This window comes from Haliaeetus albicilla, chromosome 4, assembly GCF_947461875.1.
Source record: "Haliaeetus albicilla chromosome 4, bHalAlb1.1, whole genome shotgun sequence".
Taxonomy (NCBI): Eukaryota; Metazoa; Chordata; class Aves; order Accipitriformes; family Accipitridae; genus Haliaeetus; species Haliaeetus albicilla.
In genome coordinates this window covers 40837639-40856716 of record NC_091486.1, presented here as the reverse complement: position 1 = coordinate 40856716, position 19078 = coordinate 40837639, and the positions used below count along the sequence as shown (strand labels likewise).

Genomic DNA, 19078 nt, shown 5'->3' with positions numbered 1-19078 from the left:
AGCAAATGAAGAGGTTAGTATCTGAGGAAATGTGAAACAATGGAGAGAATTTGTTGAAGTTTGATGAGCAACCTCTCCAAATTATAAAAAAAAAAAAAGTTCTCCAAAGATGATAAATAAGACCACTATATTTTGCTACAGCATCTGAAATGTCCCACAGCAACTCACAAGCACTCGGCTCGGCAGCAATCCTGGAAATCAGACAGACTGCAGACGGCTTGCATGCACAGATTTCAACAAGTAAACAAATGCTGCTCAGCTCAGAATTAGTTTACCGCTGAACTTTCTCATCATTTCTCATCATGAGAGAGGCCAGGATCGTAGGTAAGTCTCCGAGTAAAACGCTTCCATCCGCCTTCCCTCACCCCAAGTGAATAATTTACACTTACCTAATCAGACTCGATCTGAAAGCTGAAAGGGGTCACAGGCCAACATGGACTAAAAGGTTAGAAACAGATTAGTGAAAGCAGTTCCTCCTAATCACATTTTCAGTGTTGACTCACGGACAAGCCTTTTTCCTCCACCTCCCATGGCAAAACACGGGAAAGCGGCAGCCCGGCAACCACAACATAAGAATTAAGCTTTAACCCAGCGTTCAGGATTCAAAGCGAGCAGCGGCGAAGCGGTCCAGAGGCAGGGATGCCGCGGAGAAACCCCGATGCCAGCAGCACAGTCATCGCGGCGAACTTGGGCTGGATTTCCTCAGGTCTTGTGCGGGGGGGGGGGGGGGGGGGGGAGGAAAAAACCCCATCTATATCCCCTCCCTATGCCCAGCGGATCTCTTGCGATTCAGGATTTGCCACGGCGGGGGAAGGGGGGGGAGAGGGGGCTGGTTAGGCTGTAGGCAGGCGGGAAGGGGAGGGCGGAGGAGCCCCGCGGCCGGCGGGCGGGCGGGCAGCCCCCGCGGCGGGCCCCGCTCCCCTGCGGGGACTCCCCGGGCCGGGAGCCGGGCATGCCCGCGCTGGGCCGCGCAGCTCCCCGCTCTCTGCCTATTATTATTATTCAAATAATTAATTTTTTGAGGGGCAAAAAAAAAAGGGGGGGGGGAGAAAGAAAAGAAAATAAAATCCAGCGGCGGAGCGCTGGGGCCCCGCGGGCCTCAGCGCGGGCGCGCCATGGCGCGGGGCGGCGCGCTTCCCCCGCGGGCGGCGGTGTTTCCGCGGGGCTCCGCGCTGCCGCCGCCGGGCGCTTCCCCGCCCGCAGCTCCCCGCGGCCGCCGGCTGCCCTCACCACCGCTCTCCCCAACTCCCGCTCAGCCCTACCGGCCTGGCGGCGTCCGGAGCGTTTGCTGCAAGGAAGAAGGAAAAAAAAAAAAAAAAAAATCCTCCCCCCCTCCCTTGCTGCATTATTAAAACTTCACATCTTCCCCCAGGCTGGCATTGGGGAAGGGGCGCCCAGCTCTTGGGTCTCGTGTTGTGTTCCATTAAAATCAATCTCCTTGCAATTCGGCTGCTCTGTCATTAGGCGTCATTGTAAAGCTATTTCTTCAGAAACCACCGAAAGGGAGAGACTTGATGTTGGGAAAAACACAGTGTCGACAGAGAGAGGGAGAAATTGGGGGTTTTATTTGGATAAAATGCAGAATAATAGTCCTTTCAGGCGATTATTCCCACTGCAAACATTACCTATGGAAGCACGTCACTAAGCCCTCGCCACTATGTTGTCAAACCGTGTTCTTCTTGAGATTAAGGTTACGTTAGGCAGGGTGCTGCTGCTCTTCAGGTCCAGAGACAAACCGTACCATCGGCACCCCCAGAAATTAACTGCTCGGCCCTGGGATCGAAGATAATGCTGTGCACTTCGCCGCCGTGGCCCCGCAGGCTGGAGAGCTGCCCCGACTCAAGTTGCAGAACCTTAAGGGATCCATCGCTGCTCGCCAGAGCCACGATATGACCTGAAAGTCAGAGGAAAGTTATCGAGGTTTGCAAAGGCAACGTGGCAGAGCCGCAGTGGAAGTTTTGAGAGCGTTGCTTTAAAGACACCCATGCATACTCCTGTTTTCTGAGATAAATTCTCAGAAAGTTGGACAGATCAATGAGATTGGATTTTGGAGTGATTAAGCGAATCTGGAGACCCTGGCATGCGACTCTGTAGGAGCACTGCTATTTTACTTATATTGGGATACAATTATTCAGGGGCAGATTCTGACACACAGACCGTGCACCGGAGAAGTAGATGCTCTTCTGATACCTGGAGGTATCAGCATCAGACCATGCTCTTAACGCTGCTTTTCTTGTGCAGCTCTGTAAGAAATTAAGATGTGGGTTCTCAACTGAATTTCAAGGATGTCAGGAATCTGACTGAACTGAGGGCCTTGCTCCCTTGTGTCCTTCTGGAAAAAACGACGATCATGAAATTGTTAGTATAGAATTGGGTCTAACAGTAGAAAAAAATAAAAGAAAACCTAAAAAAGGTTCTCAGGAGTTCCCAGTTTCCATGTGTTTATTTACGAACCAAGTGGACTCAGTTTTCATCACTCTCAAGGAGGCAGAATGTGTTCATAAGTTTATTATCTTCCTGCTTAAATAAAAGCAGAGGTAACAGCTGGTAAGTGATATGTTTGAAGCACTTTTTATTTATCCACCCACCAGATAAAGGCTCTCGTCTTACAGAAATTAACTATGATAATCATGAGTTTCACATACAAAAAAAAAAAAAAAGAGGATCAATACATTAATTTCAAAGCTGATGTGGTCCTCCCAGCAGCAGGATCATTGTACTGCCAGTCATGATCTTGGTCAAACACCTTTTTCTATTAGGAGCAAGTTCAACATACCCTCCAAATGATTACAGCTCTTTTTATGTATCAGGATTTTCTCTCTGAAAGCAAAGACATCGCCAGCAGAGGAATAATTAATATTGACACTGACAAAGTCAGTCTGGCACAGAGGTCGTAATTTTTTGGGCAGATTATGAAAAACGGGAGATACTTTGCTATTTTTAGTCATTCAGATAATTCACCAAGTAGCCAATGGGAACATATTGCCCAACAGAAGTTAGTATGGAGGAATCTGTCCAAATTTTAATAATGGGCAAGCCACAGGGCCTTGGGTGTGCCTACGTGATGTATAGTTTATCCGGGGAATATATTGTCCCTCCATTCAAACTAATTCGTAACAATGATGTTCTCTGCTCTGCTCCTCGAAATCCGATGGCTTCATTTGACAGGCCGGGAAGTAAACAACTGCTATTTTCTCCATTTATCAAAGGAAAGACATAGTGCAAAACATCTTACAAATGCATTGAGAATATTTAATCACAAGTTCTGCTTAGTGTGGTCATGGATATTTGTGCAAGAAAGGGAACTAGAAAGTAGAGCTAACCATGATAAATATGCCCTATTTGCAAACCTTTATAACTACCCGGCTTCTTCATCTAGAACAAAGCCTGACACAGCAAAGATCTGTAGGATGGATTAGACTGTCCAAAGCAGCAGATGTGAATATTTATTATAAACTCTCTTCCAGCAAGTCTTTGCTGACAGAAGCATTGCATAGAGATTTCTCTTGTAGCCAGACTCTCCAGGCAATCGCTGGGATGACTTCTCGAGGAGCCAAACAAATGCCATTTCGCCTGGAGCCCTGACACCACAACAGCTGGGCAGGGGGTTAGTGTCACTTTCAGCTTCTCAAAACCAGTAACAAACCCACTCGTTAACAATGAGAGAGGGATGGGAAGGAGAAAAGCTTTGGACAACTGCCGTTCACTTCCCGAAAGTAAGGGCAAGACAGACTGATAACTGAGAGAACAGCGCTCCAGTGTCAAATTCACCCCCCCCGGTTTGGCAGCAGAGCAGAAGCAGACCCCAATGCTGCATTTTTCTAAGCTCTTTGCTAGATAAATCATACGCTCAAAGCAAAACAATAGCACTCTCATCCGGTCAGTCCATGCCAATATTCCGACAGTATCAGGAAATGACAAAACCAATAGGAAAACAGAGGGACAATAAAAAATGACTAGCTAGGAGGTACAGTAGTAAACTGCACATGCCTTCATCGCTCGCACTCGCTGGGGAAAGGGTTTAGGTGTATGAGGCAGCCCTAGTGAAGAATGATTCATTTCATATGAATTTTTGTTAGCTGAGTTATGATGTGTTACTATCATTGCCTATGAATACAGCCACTTCCTTGCTCAGTAGCAGTAGGATGCACAGGCAAATGCATGCAAGAAGGAACGAAAGGGGAGGGGAACACACAAAATGAGAACATCTCATTTCCGTCACCCTTTATGTCAACACTGATCTACGCGCCTATAACAATTTTCTCATTATAATGTAAATTTACTCCCTCCTTCCTTCCAAAAGGAGATGTTTCGTTTTGGAAAGAGGGAACAAATTGTGTTTTATTGCTCTTTCAAAATGTTCTCCAATTAGGAAAGCAAACAAAAACTATTACATAATTGTCATGCAAAGCTCTGTTTTTATGAAGGATACTTACTTGTGCACTAACAAAGGCACTTTGATACAACACTCAGAGGAAGATAAAAGCCTGGAGATAAATTTTTCTTTATACCTTTGACCAAACTGTCAGGTGGGGCTGGTCTGTGCAAACTCACTGAACTCAGCAGTTACGCTGATTTGCATTGAAATGAACAGTTTCTCCTTAGAAGATGCAAAGCCTCGAAGACTCTGACCTCTAGATCTCACAGCCTCTAGATCTCCTGCTCACGAGGCTTCCAAAGGACCTGCTGTGGATCTGCTGGTGCACCTCCCGGACAGGCAACACGGGGGACTAAAATGAAGCTTTGCTCTGGCTGGCCGCACGCCAGTCCTGAGCTCATCCTTCTTCCTCAAACTGGCAGACGGGACTGATGACAAAGCACATTGCCGTGACAAAGAGACCCTACAGTAGCAGCCTTTGTACTAATTACAGCTGATTTGCTGTTGCCCATTGCTAGAACATAGGTACTAATTTTTCTGATGTACCCCTATTATGTCCTTAGAATAACATAAGCTCTGACCATCTGGTCACTTGCTTCAAAAAGAATGCAGCGAGTTAGAAAAGGTAGAGAGAGAAAGGCAGCAAAGGCAATGAAAGGTATAAACAACTTCTGTGCAAGGAATTGTTAAGAGGGATGACAACTTACCCCAGAAAAAACTATTTGCCCTCTAAAATGTACTTCGCCGATCATGCTTTCTCCATATGCAAACCTCAAGCTTCAGTCAGCCCATTGTATCACCGCTGCTTCCCCCCCTGGGGACCCACAGAAAAATCCAGAGCTGAGTCAGACCCCAAACTACCACCCAGGTGGTGTGGGTGAAACGTGGAGTTTCCATCAAAATGCTAGTCTGAATCCCAGCTAATGTGGGAGCCGTGAGGCAGACGGAGAAGCTGTCAGAAGTAGTGCAGCATGGGACACAGTATTTCTATTTTCATCTTGGATGAAACTGAACTTCCTCTGAGCGATCGGTGCACTTCAGCTCCCTTTTTTCCCCAGCATTTGAGTAAGCTACAGCTGTAGGTTTCCAGTCCTGGTGTCCTACAGAGAAAAACTCTGTTCCTGATCTCATGTGTGCTACCTTGCCAGGCTGCCATTTCCAGACTGACAATGCTCTTGTTTTTAGGCATTGATTAATTACAAATGCAGTGCTGTTGTTTGGGCTGGAAATACATTTCTACTTAATAAAACAATAAAAATTACTCATGCCCCTCTAGAAAAACTACTACTGATACTAAAACCATAACTCTATATTGAGACCAGAACTGAACCCTAAAATCAATCAGTACCTCAAAAGATGCGATTACTCTTAAGACATGTACCCCACTTTGAAGAATGGGGTAATTAAAATGAATTATCTTGTATGGAAATCTGGCCCTGTAAATTTTCCAAATGTACATAAAGTTATGGGCCTAAGAAAGGCCATAGCCATAGTGTCAAAAGCAAGAATCTGGCAAAAAAAAAAAAAGTAGTAATTTTACTGGAGTCTCCACACTGACCCAAACATGTGAGCTAATTAAAATCAAAGTTATTCCATTCAGTGAAGCTCAGTTATGTTACATATAAGTAAGCAACATGCTTTTTCTCATCTGCAAGGAACTTTGCATACCTATGCTGCTATGTAAATACTAACAAAACCAAAGCCACTCATGTGAATACAATATGAAATCCATCTCCTAATTTGAATTGGTGGATAAATTTAAAATAGTGCTGGTATGTTGAAGCAATCTAATTTATTACTGCATTTCTTCAGAAGACAAAACTAGACAAGATTAATTTGCTGGGTTGATGGAACCAAATTACTTGGGGTAGAGGGAACAAAACCTGTACTTGTCAAAACACAGTTTGACAATTTATATTCTGTAAGAGCCTAACAGAAATCACAGCCATGATTACTGTCTTCTTTGTAAAATGAATTTTGAGTGAACACTTGCCAAGACCACATTAAGTACTGGTTTATGCATTCAAACAGCTGAAAACAGTGACATCTTTGGACTGGGAAAGCCTAAAAAGCAGACCAGTTTACTGCTATTAGGCTCTGACAGTCAATGAATTATGTTGGCCAAAGCCTTAAGATTTCATCTTTAAAACTATTCACAACTGTAAAGGCTGTCAAGCAGCTGATTTCTCAGACCATTGGAAACAGAGCCCTCTTCAGAGCAAATGCTCCAACAGACCTAACCTGCCCTCTTTGTCCCAGCGCATCCCGCTCACGTTGCGCTCTGCTACATACACACACTGCTGTGTCAGATCAAACCACCACCACTGCTCCTCATCGGCGAGCCCTTTATAGACAAGTTGAAGCACTAAACTTTTCTTCAGGCAAATTAATTTACAAATTATGCAACATTCAATTATCAAATACTCTGAAAATTCCTGCTTTAGCGGACAGGTACTTAATGTTTCTAGAGTAGTCTAGCAGCTTAAATGTTAAAATAGTATTGCAGCAAAAGTCACAAACTCCACAACTTACTGTAGCGTGTTAGGCTGAGACATTCATACTGATAACTAGCACCGTTTGCTGTCTCAGAACAATTTTTTTCCATAGACTCAGCAGCTAACATTAACTCTTTTACTCAGATACAGAGCAGAACAAGGACAGTGAAAGATCGAAAACTCTCCTCTCTGTTCCAGCAGCTCTTACTCCCAGAGTGAACGGACTAGTTGACATGCTGGATGTGGACAACTGCTCATAGTAGAAGTACAGCAGTTACTTTAGACTTTCTTGTAAATAATTCAGATGTAGTAACTTTCCCAATTTGAAAATACTTGCACTGCCTAACTGTAAGCAAAGCATTCATCTTCAAAGACACAAACCCAGTTATTTCTTGTTTCATTAAAATTATAATCTTGAATGGATTTAAGAAATTCTGTTTATCATAACTAAATAGAGAAGCCTGAGACCATTACCAATGGCAGAGATGAAATAAAATATCAAAGAAAGAAAGAAAGAAAAGCTTTGATCAATAGGGAAATGATTTTTATACACATCAGAACCAATTTAAAGAATTCTCTAGGATCAATTTAGACAGACAGAAATGCTTCTCAGCATTTATTACCTGTGGAGGGAATATTGATCCCACCCTTTGATTTCTCCTATGCACATAGAGCAGCATCTGGTTTTGTTGTGTTTTTTTTTAAAGAAAGATGCCCCGAAGTGGAAAGTATCAAGAAACTACTTATATTTTAAGGACTTACATTAATGGTTCAACCAATGTATTACTCAGAACTTTTAAACTCTATTCAAGAATAGGCAAAATGTAATTTAGTTTAATTTTGGCACATGATTGTTAGTCAATAGATTGTATTTTAAATGAAGGGTTTTTTTGAAACCTTACTTACCAGAGGCTACTAATTCCTTACATAACACATCGTACCAAACATATTTTCTTTCCTGTTCCCTTTTCAAAAGGAATCTCTCTTCATGATAATATTATAAATCACACAGCCCTAGTGGATTACACTCCCTTTGGATTAAGATCTTTTGTCACTGTTGGAGCTGCACCCATTTACATCGTCATGATGATCGCTCAGCCTAGAGAGTCTCCTAGGAACCGGGCACCTCTCAGGTTAGGTGTAAAAGGCAAAAGTAGCCAGTCCCTGCCTTGAATAATCTGCAGTCTAAGTGTAAATAAAAAACAACCAACCACAGCCAGGAATACAGCAAATAGATCAGGAAGGACAAGACTACAGATAAGTATAAACTTAGTTAGCCACGATCACACTACCTTCCCATAGTTAAATGTTTTATGGGCGTCCTGGCAACAGGAGGGGACTTGGGTCTGAAGTCTTGTCTATGCACTGCACCACGTAGAGGTACCAGGTACCGCACCCTATACAAAACTAGTTCAGGTGTATAGAGCACATCTAGAGCAGTATAGGTATTTTGGTGCACCCCCCTGGCCAGTATAACTTGCTTCTCAGCCTGGATGCGCTATGGCATGACAGTGGCTGTGTGACCTCCAGCTTCTGATTTGGCATCACCCATGCTGCAGAGAAATGTGAACTGGGTGGGCTCAGATCCTTACCTGGGAAATGGGAGGAGGGCACTGAGTTGCTTTACATCAGCTCATGATCTGGCTCACAGTTTTTACTTGGTATCAAGTTAGACAAAACTTTTAATTTTGAGGAACCTTTCTGAGGGGGGTAGAACGGCAGTTGGAAAGGTTGTCAAAGACTACAAAGACTCTTCATGCATATGTTAGTGTGCTTGCCTAAATAAGAGTAAATAAAATGCTTACAGATGCTGCAAACTATGACTGCAGTGGCTGTAGATAAAATTCTTCATTACCATCACACCGAGCAGAATGTTATTTACCAGGCAACTGATTTCACCATATGATAGATGTTGTACTTTTTTTTTGTTCTATAAACAGCTTTCAACAAATATAGCAATTATTTCTCATCTTCCAAATGTACACTATGTTTTGCTTAGGAATGCACTTTTTTGACATTGTAAGTCCTCCCTTCTCAAATGTGAATAAAACCTCCTAAATATTCTTCTCTTGGAAATAATGGCAACCCTCTCCTCCCTTTGCCTTCCCACTGTGTTTATTTAGATCTTTCGTGCAAGAGGGCATAGAATAATAATCTTGAGCAGGTTGTAATTCACTTGCAGCAATTTACTAAATATTCTCACTAATGAAGACCAAAAAGCAAGCTGGGAAGGAGAGGAGAGGTCCAACAATCTGCTGATACAGGTTTTTAATATATTAGTACCAAAATAAAATCCTTTTGTCATTCTCTAATGTAATGACTTTTTTTTCCTTTCTCAGAAGTATTTAAATAGACAGAGATTTGGCAAAGTATATTAGGGAAAATTAGCTCATCTCAGTATGCACTTAAACTCGTGACTCACCTTATACGCGTGAAGTCATCCAATTCAGTGTAATCATGTGCTTAAATGATGGCAGGATCAGGGCATCACAAACAGATTCGTTATTGCAATAATGAGTTACAGCACAAGGTCTTATAATGAACAAATTCACTTTTATTTGGCTTTTACCAGTACACTAACAGTTAGACCTTTTAAAGAGAAAGGCAGCTTTATAGACTGAGTAGGGGCATATAAATGCAGGTTTCCTAGACCCAAGTATTAGAAGAAGGTAGCAACGGAGAAGTAAGTACAGACAAGTTTCTTAGACAAATTGGTCAAGAGACATTTACAAAGGTGGAAAGTGATTCCCCTGGAACACAGGAAAACTCAAATTACCCAGGCAGTGTGTTAAGAGAAATTCAGTTATTATCTTTAAGAATCTGCATATAGAGATTTGTCCTGGATGAGAAGTGCATGTGCGGCAGGATATGGCCTTATGCATTTCCCTCAAAAGAGTAAGGGTGTGGAGTAATGTTTGGCCAACGGAAAAAGAGGACTTCTCTTAACTTCTTACTGTGTGGAAAATGTGACCTAGATGAAGGGGCATTATTTCCAGAGCTTAAACAGATCTCAGAACTCAACAAATCCTTTTTCAATCAAAAAATCACCAGAAAGTTACTCAGAGCAAAAAAAGCATTTATCTGATAAAAGAAAATCCTTTATATAAAAGAATTAAAGCCTTTTTATAAGCATTTTTAGACCCAGACCATTAGCGTAAAGCTACCTTTCAGCTGGACTTGAGCTTGCTTATATTAGATTTTAGTTGGCCTTTTGGTCCCATTTTGGATTTTCAAAATAGTTTCAAAACAAACCAGAAAGTATTAAGGCAGAAACTTTTGGAGCAGAGTCTTCAAGATGTCAAAACCTTTCTGGACGTGTTAATGAGGCATGCTTGAATATATTCAGATTATATTAAAAAATAATATATTGAGAATAAAAGGACAACAGCCTCCATCTTCTGTCCAGGACTGGAGGATTTTTCATGAAAATTTCTGTCAAAGAAGAATATTTTTCTGCATTTAATAGGAACACATTTGTCTAGCTTTCAGTGTTACTTACAATATCTGTATGTGGGCACACCTGTAGGTCTATGTTTCCAAGTGAATCTACCTTCAGCTAGAAAACCAGCTGAGGAACAAGACAGATGGCCTTCTGGCAAAAATCCTTGGACTGCTACTGAGTGTGGGACCTCAGTCCTGCCGAGCTCTTCTGAAATCAAAAATCCCAAAAAGGCAGCGTTTTGGTTTTATAGTGCCATTAAAGGCGAATGTGTTCAGTGACACTGCATCAACGGAGAGCTGCCTGGAGCCTTGGCAGAGCAATAACCTCCTCAACACTTGTTGGCTGAGAAACTTCAGAGAAGGTGACACCAGTAATGTTGTCGCTGTAGTTGTGCGTGTGCTGCCCAGGGCAACAACATGACAAAAATGTTGAATTTTAAAATGCTCCATGAGAAGAAAGCAATGGAGGAAAAGAGTAAAGATCAGTATCATCTGATGATCTTCAAAAAGGAATAAATCACCATAAAATTATCTGCAGAAGTTGCCAAGCTGAAGCTCTGCTTACAAAGAAACTTTCTGAAGGACTTTTTATGTGATGGCAAATGCTCCAGAGCATGGTTAAGGTTCACACTAAAATCTTGTTCTGAAGAACAAGCTTTTCTCTTCTGTTAAACTTATATATTGGAAGCAGTGTATCAAGTACTGTACTGCATGTAATATTATTTCCATAATACATTAGCTGGTTTCTTGGTGTTTTAAGAGTCTGAGAGGAAAAAAAGTCACACTTATGTTAAATAAAAATTTTCACTAAGAAAAATAAAACTTACTGATGGGTTAACTTAGTAAAATTAATTCACAGCAAAACTGCTGTCACCACAAATTGAAATTTATTCCTGTTTCTGTTACAAGTGAGGTCCCAGAATATAGATTTGGGTGCAAAAACATGCTTCCCTCTGAACTTCCTACTTGACTGCAGCTGTATGTATTTTAGGCATCAGAATCTCTCATTTTTAAGAATTCAGTGAAGTTGAGCAATGTATAAAGACAAGAAAAATTCCAGGTATGCAGGAACATAGCTCTGACTAATGGAAACACCATTTTAAAAGCATTCGGAGAATAGAAGATAACCTTTTTATTAATATTCTATTCTTTCTCTTTCCCCCACTCTCCATTTTCAGGTGCCTGCAGTCATTCCGTTAAAGCCTCTTTGATCCTCCTTCCTTTCTCAAATGGCAAGACGGATATGCTTGTGTTACAGAAGATGAGACCAGGATGTGAACAATGATTTATTTTTCCTTTGGACAGTGTATGCATCATCCCTTCCATTAACTCTAAAGGAATGACCAGATGCGTAATCATTTTTCAACACAGACTGGGATTCATCTCATCTAACCTTGCCATCCCAAGACGAGTAGTTAGTTCATCTGGGCTCCTTCTGCAGCTACCAGGGAGAAAAACTTCCTTTTCAAAGGAACTCGCCCTGCCTCTTTTAGACAGCTGTCGCAGGTGATCGTCTCTGTGCACTGACTACAGAGGGGCTCTACGTAGCTCATTTTCAGACAGCTGAGGCAGGGTGAGATTAAATCCCACTGCAAACTTGCAAACAGGCACCTCAAAGAAATTTTCAATAGAAAGTCCCTAATTTGCACTGCTGGCAGACTTGTGGATATCAGAGCTTCTGAAAATGTACCTAGGCACCTGTATGCATCTCCAGGCACTTAAATACCGTTGAAAATCACTCACATAGGCAATGACCTCTATTAAACCCAAGCCTTAATCATTTGGTGTAACTCTCGTGCTGTGGCAACAATCCATAATTTAAGTAGCGTTTGGTAACAAAGCAGATCGTGTGCATTGTCAACATCCTGTAACCCTATTAACTCTGAGATAATGGACTTCTCTCCGCTCTATTTCTAAGCTTATTGAAACAGGCTGTAATTAGCACTTCCTTTTTTATACAAATCTCTTGACCCCAAGAGCCAGCTCTTACACCACAGCTAATAACCACCGCAGGTGATCAAATCCTGAGATGAAGGTGGACTCAGACAAAAGGGTTTGCCCATGCAGACCTGGAAGCCAAACTTCAGTTTACTTCTAGAGTTCAAGCAGGAGTCATGAAAACTACTACTTCAGAGAAAATGCACTTTTGAGGAAAAATAATATTTATCTTGCTTTACCTCACAATGTTCTGCCTAAATGCTTTATCTCTGAACACGCTCCTTAAAGAGAAGTTCAGTGTCCTTATAAGCCCAGATCAGAGCAGAAGCTCTGGGTAAACATTGTTGATACCTAATGCTTTTTGCACTCATCAGTCTTTTCTAGCAAATAAGATCAGGAAATGCTTCTGTTTTGTCCTTAAAGCTAGTTTGTTGTTATCATTATTATTTCAAGCTTAGAGGATGATCTAATGTATGTGGATTCTGGTTTTTGTCACGCAAAATCCTTCCCTACACAATGCTCCCTGGAGAGGAAGGCTGATGCAGAGCTGGTTAAGGCACTGCTGAGACAGCTGGGAAAGCCAAGCCTGGCTTGTGCTGCATGTGCCTCTAGCTTAGCCTGAGGTTACCTTCCTGACTTTTCTGTGCCCAGTCTATTGTAGCTGTCTGCGTGTTTTCTATGGTGACTGGAAAGAGACGAGTGGAATAAAATGTACTCTGCAGGTCCCCGCTCTCCATTCACTCCAGAGGTAGCCCCATGACTTAGCTTGAACAAACTGCCTCATTTTTCAGTAGCCAAATAGATGGGTTCAATGCTATCCTTAATGTTCTCAAACTTCAGCTCTCCCAACTCTTAAGTTAGTTTCTTTTGTCTGTTTATAAACGTCTCAGGATTAAAAAATGGTGATTTTTAATCAATGCAGCCTTCAGATGTTGCCTACACTATCATGGTAATTTAAGTGAAGCAGGAGTGTTACAGATAACTTGCATCTTTCTTCCACATTACAAATAAATAGTATTTTACCATGGTAGTAAAAACAGACAGACACACAGGAAGAATGAAAACAAAACAAAACAAAAAAACAGAAGTAGAAAAACGGGGTTAAAAATCTTCTCCAAGTAAAAGCTCAAACAAAGTCTACTTTTAACATAAGCATGTTATTGTCAACAGCGGCATCTCTATTAGGCTTGTTCCCTTACCTAAACATTCCTATTACTGTCATTTCTCACGGTTGTCATATTCACTGCCTTGACAGCACAAACACTATGCTGTAAAATCTGTCAAAGAGGCCAGTTGATTTCCTACATCTTCTGACACTTGCAGGTCTTTAATATCAGGCTGTCAGAACACCTAAGAGAAAGGCGGGTGCTTCCCTGTTCAGTGCTGTTACTGTGACTACCATCACACATACTTTAATCATTAGCCTTATACTACTATGAAATCCTGACTTTTATGACCTAGGAGTCCCATGCTAGAAAATGCTGCTGGCATAAATCTATCATTGAGGTTAGCTGGCTCACTTACACATGGAGTTATATTTGTAAAATAAAGCCTTTACATTTTATGAAGCTTATATAGTTTTTTCTTAAACTTTCTTCTATAACTTTTTTTTTTTTTTGAGAGGGGAGCTGTAGTAGGTGTAACAATTATTCAGTGACAAGCGTAGGTGAAACTCAGCTGCTTAAAATAAACCTCTCTATGCCTGGCCCATTTTGTCTTTAGGTATACTAATGTAGCAGATGAGCTCAGTGGGCAGTAAGTTTTCCGTAATGCAAAACACCTTTGATTCAATATTGAAATGAAACCAGGAGAAGAAGAAGAAGAAGAGTAAATCAGACCAGAACAGTCAATGGCCTTTAAGTGTTTACGGCACCCACTTCACATGGAGGACGATATCTGTATTCCTGCTCCTGCTCTGCTGTTGTCCCCCAGTGACACTGAACAAACTAGTTCCTGAGCTAATAATTATCCTGGGATAGGCCTTTTTGAACCTCTCCTCTTTTAGCGTTCTACCCAGATCAGGGTGCTGCCCTGAGATGTAGCCATCTCTGCTATTACTAACAGTGAAATTAATCACACAGTATGGCATGGCTCCACAGAAGCCACATGGTTGATGGATTTAGGAAACCCCACTGCAAGAACTAAGAGTGTGATAAGCAAAGCACATACTTCCAGGTGGTATGAGCCAGGTAAGCTGCCAGAAACCATAGATGGATGTTTATGTAGCTTTAAGTGACTGTATTGATGCTCCAAGAGTTTCTATTCACAGAGAAGGGAACAAAAATTTAGGTCTTTAGTACTCTAATTGCCAAAGAACATTTGCTGCAGGAACATAATAACTTTTATATGCATGAGTCCATGAACACCCTGCAAGAGCATTAGTGGAGAATCAACAGACTTGTGGCTGAGGCAGAGGTAGGACAGGTTTGGAGATCAGTTCCAATAACTGCCTTACTCCCTGACAGTACACTTCATTTAATTTCCCCATGCCTCAGCTCCCCATCTGCAATAGCAAGCAGTAACACCGCTTTGTTCAGCTTATCTCCTTAGACCGACTGGGTCAGGGACTCTTACAGCTTGCCCAGTGGAGACTCTAGGCATTATTAAAAAAATCATAAATAATAACATAAGTGTTTACTGCTGTAAGTCAACAGCAGATCTCATGGCTACATGTGCACACAGGGCATCAGTTGAACCATGGGTGATAACACACAGTGTCACTTCCTTGGGCTGCTCCGCTCCTGCCGGCTGCCAAATTACTCTCACCTCTCGTCAAGTAATGGCTAAATACTGTAAGGAAATGCAGTCTGGCTGCTATTGCTTACAGTAATGAATGCTGCTGTCAAGTATAACAAATGTCGTATGTCATAACGGCATTTATGGCACTAATACTGAATCACTGGATAGCATCCAATAAAAATCTATGGTGAGGTAATGGGACGTAGCTAGAGAGTGTTGAAAAGGAATCCTGAGTTAATATAGTTCTTATAGTTTCAGGTATACACAAAATATTTTGTAACACTACAGCTAAGTGATAGATAAAACCCAAAAAAGCTCATTGTAGGATACATTAGACATTTTGCAGATTTATGGTACTTCGAATGCAGCTCCTTGCAGTGCTCCCTGCCAAGGTTTTAAGTGGGGTTAACGCTTTTGACTGTTTTGTGGCATCTCCTATGCTTTAAGTGTCTGAAAGCTATGAATTGTTTTTCACTCGTTGTCCTGGACTGACTGGTACATTAATGCTTTTATTCACAGCCAAAAAATATTTTTAATTCTTTATGGATTATTCGTCCCTTGCCTGAGAAGCCAGGGACGTGTGTTTGTCTCAGACCCTGCAAACTGACTGCTTTTTCAAGCCTAAGTCCATGATGTGTAACAGTTTCCAAAATGGAAATGTCCTACTAGACCCAAGTAGTCTCTCGTATATCGGGTTAAGATATAAAATGTGCCTTGAACTGTGTTCCTTTTCGTTGAACTTGCCATTTGCAATACTAGTGATTGCTTAGAGATGTTAGTTGCTCTTTCCTGTGCTCGCAGAGCCAGTTACACACTAAAATTATGGAGGTAGGGCTTTGTAAGTCCAATCCATCCCCTTCCTAGGACTGCATAAGCACGGGTAGTTTAAATTATTTTCTTTTAAATCCAGGTTTCCAAAGCAGCCCTGTCAAATAGAGGCATCCACCTTTCATATGCTGGATGGCTTCAGCTAATATTTAGGCTGTCATGGTCTCCACAAGAGGGAAGATTGCAGTCTTCTCCACCATTGTATTATCTTTTCTCACTGCTTTTTCTACTTCCATATTCTAGCAAACCCACAGTGATAAGAGGTAATTCTAGCTTGTAAGATCTTAGAAGAATTGAATGCAAGTCCCAATGTATATCCTTCATATCTAAATATGTAATTTTCTGCAACATTTCCATCTCCTTCCAGTTTACCCAAAAAAGCTCCTGGTGAATACCTCACTGTTCTCCCTTTCTTTGAAAATGTACGCTGTGTTCTAAGAGCTCTTTTCCTTCTCCATCAATAATTTTTCTTCTTCTTGTACTGAAGCTCTACATCTACCTGCAGGTGTTGTTCTCAGTGTATCTTGGTTCTTCTATGTCCTCTTCACCTTCTACATCAGTCCAGTTCTTTGCTCCACACTCCTTATTCTTCATCTTCTAACCTATGCTTAAACTGGTCCCATTGCAAGCCATGGTTTCCAGTTACCCCCCCATCATTCCATTCATGAGGCTAACATATCCTTTCCCCTCTTCCCGCCCTCCCACAAAACCCGCTCTTTTCCTGACATTGGCTTGCCTTTTCTTTTGCAAGTTATGCGTTCTTTTGATGATTTCTAAAAAATCTTTTTCATTTAGCTTTCTAACCAGTGTATTAATTCAAGTAGGCTTCTGTAACCTCATGGACTACTAAATCACCTAAATGACTATTCTGATAGGACAAAAAATGATTGTACAGAAAATCACTTATAAATTCCATTGCTCCACACAAATATTAAATGCTGTTTTAAATGCCTTCTCTATTATTCTTAATTAGGAAGTTGCTTATTAATATTGCACTGACATTGTCCTATGAGGAACCTGAGCTATTACAATGCACAATTTTCACTGTCAAAGCACAAGTCTTATTCTTGCAGTGCCATGTGTTTTGGGACAGCACACAGACCCAGGTACCGTTCCAAGAAAAGCTTAGGCTATATGGTGGGACAGAGTTAATCTGCCACACCCAGCCAAAGAAACTACCAGCCTCTAAACATTCTCCTCTGGTAAACAAGAAAGAATGATCTTAGGGCAGAATTCCAGGAACTTATTTTCTGCACAAGGAGACTGTGGGTTAGGTTGTGTTCCTCCACATTGGGAGAACTTTTGTTTTAAACACTCTATTGTAGTCCCATGATTCCATTCCAGGGGATGCAGAGCTTCTTCATCTGAATTCTCCAGGTGAATAGATGGTTCCATAATGCAGTTAATATTTGTTATTAAATTTTAAGAATCTCTATGATTAAATTAATCTGACATTTCCATTAGATGATACTTTTATTGTCTCTATTTTTTCTTCCCACTGTAAGTGAGCCTTCAGATCTGCCTTAAAGCTGCAAATTCATGTAGCTTCATTAAATTATATTTCTTTTAAAACAGGGTTCAGATCTGGTTCTAGATTTTCTCAAAAGCTTAAGATGCTCACGATTGAGGTTTATATTGCAGCAACTACTGAAGGGAAAAAACAGCCTCTGCTTTCATATCCAACCTCTCTCTAAGTCCCATATATGTATATATATCCAAAGGTCTGATTCAGATTCAGCTGCTATTTTCCTTAGGCAGTACTACTACTTTTGCCAGGGAGTTAGTTTGGTTTCACAAGAGCTTTAGCAACATAACCAAAGCAACCATGCCAAGCTGCATAAATGGAATTTCAAAAAGTCCTTTTGAACAGAACCTCTTCCCAAAATTGTTTTTCTGTAATTGAAAAAATGTCTTTCAAATGGAACCACTTAGCATAGTTCTGAACTGTATCCAGAATGGTCATAAACCGCTGCTCACAGGCTAAGGGCCAAGATTTTAACTTCAGATATAAACCCAGTAGCAGATGCCAATACTGCTAACACTGAAATCTGGCCTGATAAGCTGGGTTTTAAAGGGTTTGTTTCTTTGTTCTCATTTCTGCTTGTAAAATCAAGGAGTGTGTTTAAAGCAGAGCTCAGATGAAATATTCTTTGGGAAGACTCACCATGAAAATTCTATGCAACCCAGGCTTCTGGTCTGCCTCAATCTCATCATAACCCAGATAGCTTGTAAGGGGGCCTTCTCCAGACTCCCTTATTCTTTATGAGCAATAAACAGGTCAAGAACCTCAGCATTAGCTTCAATTCCTTTCATCAAAACATTCCAGCTATGTATGGTTTCACCACTTGTTCCCTGACATCTCCAGTGAATCACCTGTAGCTCCTTCTCACAATGTCCTCCCTAATACCTACCACTCCGTTGTTCTGCCTTCCCCAGAGCAAAACACTGCTGCTGAGATCATCATTAACTATTCTCACCATACCACTCTCAACGGCCTCCACTCCTCAACTACACCAATTCAAACTTCTTTCTCCAAAGATGCCTCATTCATTTAGGTTTTTTTTTCAAATCCCTCCATTCCACCTGTTTAGCTTTCAATGTATCATTTGCCTGATTCACCCAGAAGTCTTTATGCCGAGAAGTTCCACAACTCAAATAACTTATTGACACTTTCTTCAAAAACACGGAAGACTTGAATAACATCAATTGAAGCCACTGATGTCAAATTTCCTCAATCAGAAAGCTGTTCAGCAGAGTTCCTTCTGCTTCAGCAAAGGCACCTGTTCTTTAACGTTCTTCCTGCTTTTGGTAATGGCTGTTGAGAAAACAGCCTTCCACAGGACTTGCTGCAAATTCAGAAGTCTGAAGAGGGGTAGACGCTGTTGATGGCTTAACGGGTAGAAAAGCATCAGCAATAAATCAAGAAAGCAGAAGAGAGAGGAAAATATCTCTTATACTGTATCGACCTGTTTATTCTTGTTTTACCCCAACATCAAGAACACAGCTCTATAGGCAGCAATTGTGCCACCTCTTTTACCTTCACTCTTTCCTAATTATCAGGGTACAACTTAGATTTTCAGAATGACTTAGGGCACCAAAGTCTCAGCTTCTGCTGAAAGTTATTTTGATTTGGCATCCATCCCTCAATTAGATTTCTGGTTAATACCTCTGGTGCACTAAGAAAGAACTGCCCTAATTCCATTGCACAAGCGATGCTTTCTCTGAAAGATGTACCACTGGCATGGCTGCAGGCAACAAA

General features: G+C 41.3%; 2 protein-coding genes across 5 annotated transcripts in view; both read right to left on the bottom strand.

Annotated features, from left to right (window-relative positions):
- The window catches only part of VWC2L (von Willebrand factor C domain containing 2 like), a 55059-nt gene extending 53881 nt beyond the window's left edge, over positions 1-1178 (bottom strand). For all 4 annotated transcript variants that reach the window (XR_011324422.1, XM_069782046.1, XM_069782047.1 and 1 more), the window contains exon 1: positions 390-1178. The gene's annotated coding sequence lies outside the window, so the exon portion shown is untranslated. The remainder of the gene's footprint in view (positions 1-389) is intronic.
- Positions 1179-1534: 356 nt separating this feature from the next.
- The window catches only part of SPAG16 (sperm associated antigen 16), a 439096-nt gene continuing 421552 nt past the window's right edge, over positions 1535-19078 (bottom strand). Inside the window, exon 16 of the mRNA XM_069782045.1 lies at positions 1535-1894. Coding sequence (XP_069638146.1) covers positions 1719-1894 — 176 coding nt within the window. The 3' untranslated portion in view covers positions 1535-1718. The remainder of the gene's footprint in view (positions 1895-19078) is intronic.